This window comes from Homarus americanus, unplaced genomic scaffold (assembly GCF_018991925.1).
Source record: "Homarus americanus isolate GMGI-L3 unplaced genomic scaffold, GMGI_Hamer_2.0 scaffold46156, whole genome shotgun sequence".
In the NCBI taxonomy this organism is placed as follows: domain Eukaryota; kingdom Metazoa; phylum Arthropoda; class Malacostraca; order Decapoda; family Nephropidae; genus Homarus; species Homarus americanus.
The window spans coordinates 20,001-30,000 of NW_024712360.1; the positions used below are offsets into that span (position 1 = coordinate 20,001).

Below are 10,000 nucleotides of genomic sequence, written 5' to 3' on the forward strand. Positions count from 1 at the left end.
GTGACCCAAGGATACAACTCGACAGGGCTTCATCTGTTGCTTTTCTTTAGTTAATATGATGGACCTCGATGTTCTTCTATCGTGGAAGCCACATATCCTCAACATAACTAAAGCTGCCTCCTGGAAGCTGGGAATGCTGTACAGATGCCGTAATTACTTCACGCCTGAGCTGTTATTTCAGGTATATAAAGATTTAATTCATCGTCAGTTGGAGTACTACTCCTTTCTCGGGTGGCTCTTCAACTGTTGGATAGGATGGAATCGAAGGCATTTATTTTACCTGACTTCTTTTAGTTAATCTTTCTTCACCACAATGTTGCTTCACTCTTTTACAGGTACTTCAATGGGCAAAGTTCGGTGGATTTGGTATCTTGTGTACCGCCTGCAGGGCCGTGGGCTCGTAATACAGTTTCTGCCCACCGTTTGTGTGAGGATGTGGGTCACACTATACTAACCCGTTATAGTACCTCCTTCTTTCCTCGCACTGTTGAATGCTCTGCCTTCTGTGTTTCCCTACAATGTCTCCTTACACAAGATGGTTTGTAAGTGGCGTAGATTAAATGACGTTGTTCGTGTATATAATGGTTTGTAACTCCTTATGCTAGATCTTGTTTATCAGTTTAATCCCGGATCTGTTTTATCATTTCAGATCCTCCCGGGCTCTACCTGGAGTGTCTATTGATCCTGTTCAAGCAGATAGGTGTAGTCCGGCTCACAGTGAACTTGGGCTAATGCAGTTTTCATCCAGAACACAAAATGACCTTGGCCTTGTGGTCGACCAATGAAGAGCTCGGTGTAGGTCGGAAAGGTTCTGTTTACACATCTTTGTAATTTCTTTTGCTCGGTTGTAAAATAAACTAAAACTAAAAAAAAATAGGCCTACCCTATTTCTTACCCCTTGTCTATTGGGTTTCAACCTAAGGATAACTTAAATGTTTGTTATATTTGTAAGTTTCGTGTAGTCGGCTATTGAACAAAATTATATTCTCAAGCTTGGCAATATGTTAGGAAAGTGATTATCTTGACAACCTTTTATTAGTAATCAAAGCGGCAGATGACGTATTTAAGAGGTACACCTATACAAGTAAACGGTTCCCAGCGCATAACTTTCTCGAAGATGTCTAAAGTTTCTTAAAATCCACACCACACCCCACCATCCACACCACACCCCACCATCCACACCACTAGACCATGTAAGTATTTAGTAAACTTTATTCTCGAATGGGCTTTGTAACCAAGTGTATGAACTAAGCACCGGGTCAGAAATTGAGCAATGATTTATTATTGAATGGATAAAAGCTATAGAAGTTAATATACCCAAATCCCTTGATGTACGTTGGGTAAAGGTCGAACAGTACTTTACCAGGTGTAACCCTACATAGTGATAGATCGGTATTAACACAGGTGGGAGGTGGTTTTAATAAGGGAATATTTTATCATTGTTATGCAGATGAAACAGTTTGTAGAAGACTATTGACAACTCCTCCAGGCTTCCTCAACTAGACGCATCAAGAGAAGGACTCCGGTTGATGAAAAACTGTAAAACCTTTATTGATAGTTGAAGAGCAATGAAAGCCTTGAAAACAAATCGTTACTCTCATCTTGTTAATATCTATAAACGACAGTCATTGACGCAAGAAATGTCCTGTAGTTTATATGGAGTCCTTGAAATGGCTGACAAATTGGCCCAATAACCTGCGAAAGTGTTAGCAATGTGAATATTAGAACGATAAAGAAGGGAATGAAAAGAGGAATTGGAAAAAACAAGAAGTGTTTGCCATATACAGGGAGAGTTTTCAGCATTTGACTCATACATCTTCTACTACTACACTAAATACGTATACATAGGACATTAATACATACATGTATATAAATGTGTATTTTATTGCCTGAATAAAATCTATACACATGCGTACTAAGCTGAGACACGTAGGACGAACCGAAGCTTTGCTGGTATGCTATTGGTTAAAGGTGTGTAACGTCATTTGTGGTGACACTTTTGAAGGTGGTTATTGGTTGATAAGTTATGACGTTATAACTTCTAATCGAGAGGATGCTATTGGTTAAAGAGGTCATAGCGTCATGTCGTGAGAGAATACTATTGGTCCCATACAAAATGACGCCATATATTTTTATTATAATCAAAGAATGCTATTGGTCCCATAAGATATGACATCACCTCTTGTTATTGTCATGTGAGAAAGCTATTGGTTAAACATGAGATGACGTCAGATCTAATGACACCTGATTGGTTGCCTACGGTCTATGGCACACGAAATACAATATTGGAACACTCACAAACACACAAACACGGATAGAAATTTACACAAACAAAAATAATTGACAAAACAAAAAACATTGGAAAGATTTTATGCCCAAATAGATATGATAAAAGAAAGACATTAAACCTTGGAGAGCGATGGTTTAACCCTTTGAGGACGATGATTTAACCCTTTGAGGACGGTGGTTTAACCCTCCCTCCCTCCTTACTCCTCAACTACCCCAATTCGAGCGTTTAAACCATAGCTGCTAATCGCCTCGTTACAGTCGACGTTATACCACCAATCACAGACGAAATATTCTTGGTTAAATAAGGTTCCGTTTGGGCAGAGAAAAGAGCCCATTTTGTTTCCATTTAAGCAGATGTGGAATACCTGAGGAAAGGGGAGTTAATTAGTTAAACATACCTGTTCACACACCTGTACTAATGAGGGTTAATAAGCTACACACCTGTACTGAGGGTTAATTACCTGCATACCTGTTCACACACCTGTACTAATGAGGGTTAATAAGCTACATACCTGTACTGAGGGTTAATTACCTGCATACCTGTTCACACACCTGTACTAATGAGGGTTAATTACCTACACACCTGCACTAATGAGGGTTAATTACCTACACACCTGCACTAATGAGGGTTAATTACCTACACACCTGCACTAATGAGAGTTAATTACCTACACACCTGCACTAATGAGGGTTAATTACCTACACACCTGCACTAATGAGAGGCAGGTAGACAAGCTAAATATATAATAAGACAAAAAAAATCTAAACTAAGGAAAAAATTAAATAAACTACAAACAAGAATCATTAAAGAAAGCAAACTATGATCAGTATATAAACAAGATAGATAAAATAATTGAGTAAACAGATAAATATTACAATTACTACTACGACTACTACGACTACTACTACTACTACTACTACTGCTACTACTACTATCAATACTACTTTTTTTTTTCTACGTGGCCTCCAGCCTCCCCCAATAGCCACACCTTCGCCACCATTCTACTACTACTACTACTATTGCTACTACTACTACTACTATTGCTACTACTACTACTACTACTATTGCTACTACTGCTACTACTACTACTACTACAATGCCCTTTACTGACCTGACACTGGGCATCAGGGTCAGCAAAATATCCCCCGTAAAGTTGGGCATCACAAGAGAAGGAAGTCTGGGGTATCGCGGCATATTGTGGGTAATCTTCTTGGGCATTAATGCTTGACGTCTGGAATAGTTAAAACGTGGTATTAATTGTGTGTGGGTGGGTGTGTGGGTGTTGTGGGTGGGTGTGGATATGTGTGGGTGGGTGGGTGTGGATGTGTGTGGGTGTGGGTGTTTTCTCTCTTTCTCTCTCTCTCTCTCTCTCTCTTTCTCTCTCTCTCACTTACCAGGGCATTTAACTGCTTCGGTTCGCCTGATGATCGCAGCGATGACTTCAATGGGGCAATTTGATCATCGTCGTCATAATCAAGGTCATTATCCGCTAGTTCATCAACAGAGGCGCGGTCAAAGGTCAATGGGATATCAGTAAATGGGGTCAGGTCATCCTTTTGTTGATTGGTGTGGCTGGAATCACTCGATTGGGTCAAGTCACTGGATTGGGATTCGAAATTTCGGTTCGTGGTGGTAGTTTGGTAGTCAATAGATTGGCTTGATTGGCTAGAACCACTTAATTGGGAGTCGAATCGTTGTTGGTTTAAGTCATCTGATTGGGAGTCGAATCGTTGGTTAGTATCCGTGGATTGGTATTGATCAGCTGCTGGGACTCCGAATCCTTGGGTCAGATCACTAGCTGGGAGGTCAAATCCTTGGCCCAGGTCAGGTTGGCTGTCAAATCCTTGGCTCAGGTCAGATTGGCTGTTAAATCCTTGGCCCAGGTCAGATTGGCCGTCAAATCCTTGACCTAGGTCAGATTGGCTGTCAAATCCTTGACCTAGGTCAGATTGGCCGTCAAATCCTTGGCTCAGGTCAGATTGGCTGTCAAATCCTTGACCTAGGTCAGATTGGCTGTCAAATCCTTGGCCCAGGTCAGATTGGCTGTCAAATCCTTGGCTCAGGTCAGATTGGCTGTTAAATCCTTGACCTAGGTCAGATTGGCCGTCAAATCCTTGGCTCAGGTCAGATTGGCTGTCAAATCCTTGGCCCAGGTCAGATTGGCTGTCAAATCCTTGGCCTAAGTCAGATTGGCTGTCAAATCCTTGGCTCAGGTCAGATTGGCTGTCAAATCCTTGGCTCAGGTCAGATTGGCTGTCAAATCCTTGGCCCAGGTCAGATTGGCTGTCAAATTCTTGGCCCAGGTCAGATTGGCTGTCAAATTCTTGGCCCAGGTCAGATTGGGCCGAATCAGCTGGGGGTAGGTCAAGGAAGCTGCTCAGGTCAGACGCCACAGCCGAGGCGACCCGTCCCTGTGGAGAGGTCAAGAAAGGTCAAGTTAGGTCAGAGAGTAACATACATACAGGAAAACCTCTAATTAGCGGACTATAAAGAGGAAAGTCCCTTATATCGAGGTGACCATTAGGTTAGGTTAGGTTAGGGGCGGTTAGGTTAGGTGAAATATAATGAATAAATGATGAAATAAAATGAAGAATGATGAGTCAGTTAGCACTTTAATGCCCCAATGTTTACTTGTACCTGATTGGCTGAATGATTATCGTGGGCGTGGTCTCCTCTCTGGTCTCCATGGGCGTGGTCTCCTTCTTGTTCTTTGTGGGCGTGATCTCCTTCTTGTTCTTCGTGGATCGTGGGCGTGGTCTCTCGTCTCCATGGGCGTGGTTCTGGGCGTGATCTCCCTGTTCTTCGTGGACCTCCGTGGGCGTGGTCTCCTCCCTGTTCTTCGTGGGGTCTCCTCCTGGGCGTGGTCTCCTCCCTGGTCTCGTAAGGCGTGGTCTCCTCCCTGGTTTCCGTGGGCGTGGTCTCCTCCTGGTCTCCGTGGGCGTGGTCTCCTCCCTGATCTCCATGGGCGTGGTCCCCGTGGGCGTGGTCTCCATGGGCGTGTTCTCCGTGGGCGTGGTCTCCATGGGCGTGTTCTCCGTGGGCGTGGTCTCCATGGTGATGTTCTAGGCCATCTAGGAGACTACCATGAACCTGGAGAACAAGAGTGTTATTATCTCTCTCTCTCTCTCTCTCTCTAACTCTCTCTCTCTCTCTCTCTAACTCTCTCTCTCTCTCTCTAACTCTCTCTCTCTCTCTCTCTCTAACTCTCTCTCTCTCTCTCTCTCTCTCCCTAACTCTCTCTCTCTCTCTGTCTCTAACTCTCTCTCTCTCTCTAACTCTCTCTCTGTCTCTCTATTCATAAACGACCAAAAACACGAGATAGATAGATAGAGAAAAGAAGATAAACAAGAGAGAGAGAGAAGAAAGAGAAGAGATAGAGTAGAACAGAGAGAGAGAGAGAGAGAGAGAGAGAGAAGAGAGAGAGAGAGAAGAAAGAGACTTACCTCTGCAAACACAACAAGTAAACACAACAGAACGATCCTCATGTTTATTTGTTGTTGTTGTTGTTGTTGTGACCACTTGAGGAAACTGTTGAAAAAAAATAAATTCGATTAAATATCTAATTATCAGGTCTGTGTGTGTCTGTGTATGTGAGACCTTTACACACACACACACACACACACACACACACACACACCTCTCCCCATTTCCCTTCACCCCCCTTCCCCCCTCCCCACCTCCCCTTCCCCCTACCCTCCCCACCCCTCCCCACCCACCCAAACCACACAGCCTCGTGTCGTCATCGTGGTGGTGGCGAGGAAGCAAGAATATTGGAACATCTTTCTCATTATCTTAACGCAACACTAAATATTACTTAAAACACGTAAACATTCTCTTTCTCTCTCTCTAGCTGTGTCTGTCTGTCTCTCTCTCATATACTGTCTGTCTGTCTGTCTCTCATATACTGTCTGTCTGTCTGTCTGTCTGTCTGTCTGTCTGTCTTCTCTCACATACTGTCTGTTTTCTCCTCTCACATACCTGTCTGTCTGTCGTCTGTTTGTCGTCTCTCTCACATACGTCTGTCTGTCTGTTGTCTGTCTCTCCATACTGTCTGTCTGTCTGTCTGTCTGTGTCTCCCCTACTGTCTGTCTGTCTGTTTGTCTGTCTCTCACATACTGTGTCTGTCTGTCTGTTTGTCTGTCTGTCTGTCTCTCTCATATACTGTCTGTCTGTCTGTCTTTCTCATATACTGTCTGTCTGTCATGTTAACACTTATGTTGCAATAGGTTTTAAATTCCATTGCATTACCTAAAGATTTACCTAATGCTAACACTAACTCCTAACACTAACCTAACTTAACAACCTAACACTAACCTAACTAACACTAACTAACAACCTAATCTAACACTAACCTAACCTCACAACCCCAGTGTTCAAATCACCTCGTTGTGTTGCCAAATCCACCACCAAGCAGGGTTACAAATGTTACCATCATCACCCACAACAATTAGCAAGCAGTGTTGTCAATCCTTCCACTAATTACAACACTGTTTGCTCCTGAGTAGGTGTTTGCTTTTATTGTTTGCATTTGTTTGTAGTAGACGTGTTTACTTATTTGTTTATGGCAAGTGTGTATATTTTCATCAATGTAATCAATGAGAATCTTTAACTGTTTGCCTTGTCTACACGAGCTACTGCTAATGTCACTTAGTGTTGTTTGCTATTGTTTACGTCAAGTACCAGGGAAGATATTGAAAGCATAATGTGTTATCTAATGGTAGACCCTGCTGCCATATGTGACCAAGTCCCAGGTTGATGATCTGACTTTCTGCCTCAGTTACACACAATTACAGGGTCTCAATTATTTCTCTTACTATTGACAACACAACATACATATATTGTTTCTCACTGTTGATATTTTAATTATTTTCTTATTTATTATTATTATTATTATCATATTTATTGTTATTATCATTATTATTATTATTGTTATTATTATTATTATTATTATCAATATATATACATTATCAATATTATTATTATTATCATTATACATATTATTACAAAAAAAAAACAAAAAAACAATATTATATATCATTATTATTATTATTATTATTATTATTATTATTATTATTATTGTTATTATTATTATTATTATTATTATTATTATTATTATTATTGTTATTATTATTATTATTATTATTATTATCATTATTATTATTATTATTATTATTATTATTATTTGTTTATCTAAATTAATTATTATTTTTGTCACTTTTCACATTCTTGTTTGCACCAAATAATTCTCTACTTCCACACAGGTACATCTAGACCAAATTGTCTGCTTTATCTGTCAGTTTTGTCCACAATTCATATATTGTTTATACTTGTCTACGTCAAAAATTGTCTCTCTATCTTGTACTGTAAACAATAAGTCATATGTTTATGTTGTCTACGTTATATCGTCTCGATTTAGTTTGATTTTCTGTTTATATAAAAAAAATCGCAATAATATTAAGTCCTGCAAACAATAAAGATCTTATGTTGTTTGCACCACTTCCTTGTTCATCACAGGTAAACACTTAATCCACAAACTCATTTCCTAGGTCACAGGTAATCCACTTCAGGTCTTTAAGTCAGGTCTTCGTAATTCAGGTCCTTTAGTCAGGTCTTCTTGCCCTTACCTGAGCTCTTGTCACCACCGAGGTTAGGATCGTACTAGTGGCATCAGCTGATCGTCCCTGGGATTTTATACTCCAGGGGCGGGGCGAAGGTAAGTGGGAGGAGCTTAGTGTTTGAAAAGGTGGAGCGATCGGGGTCATGTTGGGAAACCCCCTTCTCTCTCTCTCTCACCCCTACCCTCATCTCTCCCCCCTAATAATACCTTACTAAAGTCTATCTATGTATCTACACCTGTGAATCTATCTGATTATAATGCTACTGAAGTGACGTCATAGTTACATAGTGATGAATTCTGCCTATCACTGACGTTTAAATCAGGAAGAATCATAGCTGGATGACGTCATGGTAAAAAGAAATGACGATCGTTAGTTTAAATAGTTTATAGATTTTTATCCTCAGCTGTGGATTTAAATGACTATACGGTGGGTAAAACGGCTTTATAAATACACAGTGATGTATTATTCTTATTTCTGGTGTTTAAACAAGGTAATCAAACGAACTGAATAAATAAAATAGATAAAAATAAAGAGTGACGCAAGAGAAACAAAAGAAGGATAAAGTATCGATGATTTAAGGGAACTTTTACAGCAACAAACAAAAGAAGATCATCAGTTCTCGCGTTTATGGATAATAATAATAATAATAATAATAATAATAATAATAATAATAATAATAATAATAATAATAATAATAATAATAATAATTCTAATAATAATTCAGTAATAATAATAATAATAATAATAATAATAACAAACATAAGAAAACTTCACTCACATATACACCAACGAAAAACAACTGACAATCGCCCTTTCCCGCGCTTTTTAACCTTAACACCAACATGACATTCACACACCCAAACAGAAAAGCAACACAGAGAAAGATGCATAAACACGATAATAAAGAAACAGAGAATAACGAACACAGACTCACGAAAAACTAATATATGACGAGACATAAACAGATGGAAGATTATTTTGATGGTTTGAGTAAAAATTGGATATATTTTTACACATGTTTTTTGTATTCTCATAAAATATGGGTTATAACCATAGAAAACGGGTTGTAACCATAGAAAACGGGTTGTAACCATAGAAAACGGGTCTTAGCCACATAAAACAGAGTAAGAGAGAGAGAGAGAGAGAGAGAGAGAGAGAGAGAACATTACATCATATTCATCAAGGTCACACACACACACACACACACACACACACACACACACACACACAGGAAATCACGACTCATCATCAAAGAGCCACACATGCATATAGTTATTGACCTAAGTGATTGAAGGTTATTATTTAGCTACTGTTGTTATTACTGTTATTGAGACACTCTGGGAAGGTTAGGAAAAGTACAGTGTGGAAGAAGAGGGGGTGTGTGTTGACATACATACATACATACATACATACATACATACATACATACATACATACATACATAAATACATACATACATACATGCATACATAAATACATACATACATTACATACATACATACGTACATACATACATACATACATATATACATACATACATACATACATACATACATACATACATACATACATGAAGAAGACACTAAACTCTTCAATAATTACTACGACCAAAACATTATCATTACTTTAATCGACAAATTCACTCATCAATCAATATAAATAACACGTAAGTCATTCATAAACATTACCACGTGTTTAGTTTCATTCATAAATTAATAATCAAGTGTAAACAATAACATTAGCACGTGTAAGGCGGCCATTTTTAAAGGTATGGATCTCGTAGTAATGAAAACAATAACATAAGCACGTGATTGTCATCTATGTAAACACAGATTTGAAATGTTAGATAAATTTGCCTTCTAACTCAAATGGGTTAAATCATCATACTCAAGGGGTTAAATCATCATACTCAAGGGGTTAAATCATCATACTTAAGGGGTTAAATCATCATACTCAAGGGGTTAAATCATCATACTCAAGGGGTTAAATCATCATACTCAAGGGGTTAAATCATCATACTCAAGGGGTTAAATCATCATACTCAAGGGGTTAAATCATCATACTCAAGGGGTTAAATCATCATACTCAAAAG

General features: G+C 39.1%; 1 protein-coding gene and 1 long non-coding RNA gene across 2 annotated transcripts in view; one reads left to right on the top strand and one right to left on the bottom strand.

Moving 5' to 3' along the window:
• Positions 1-868, top strand: part of LOC121860203 — a 1,225-nt gene extending 357 nt beyond the window's left edge. The window contains exons 2-4 of the long non-coding RNA XR_006087837.1: positions 1-181; positions 336-542; positions 650-868. The exon at positions 1-181 is cut by the window's left edge and continues 51 nt beyond it. This is a non-coding gene — a long non-coding RNA (uncharacterized LOC121860203). The remainder of the gene's footprint in view (positions 182-335; positions 543-649) is intronic.
• Positions 869-1,866: 998 nt separating this feature from the next.
• On the bottom strand, positions 1,867-5,809 carry LOC121860197 (clumping factor B-like). The gene is made up of 5 exons (XM_042357273.1): positions 5,734-5,809; positions 4,928-5,380; positions 3,685-4,701; positions 3,402-3,521; positions 1,867-2,654 (listed from the first exon to the last, which is right to left on the bottom strand). The coding sequence occupies exons 1-5, from the start codon at positions 5,773-5,775 to the stop codon at positions 2,487-2,489; spliced, it is 1,800 nt and encodes a 599-aa protein (XP_042213207.1). The 5' UTR covers positions 5,776-5,809; the 3' UTR covers positions 1,867-2,486.
• Between the last annotated feature and the right edge of the window lie 4,191 nt (positions 5,810-10,000).

Excerpts from the sequence above, each read along its gene's own strand:
- LOC121860197 (XM_042357273.1), bottom strand. The coding sequence starts at position 5,775 with ATGAGGATCGTTCTGTTGTGTTTACTTGTTGTGTTTGCAGAG. Across the intron at positions 5,381-5,733 it reads TACTTGTTGTGTTTGCAGAG|GTTCATGGTAGTCTCCTAGA; the intron begins GTAAGTCTCTTT and ends CTTGTTCTCCAG. Across the intron at positions 3,522-3,684 it reads CGAAGCAGTTAAATGCCCTG|ACGTCAAGCATTAATGCCCA; the intron begins GTAAGTGAGAGA and ends TAACTATTCCAG.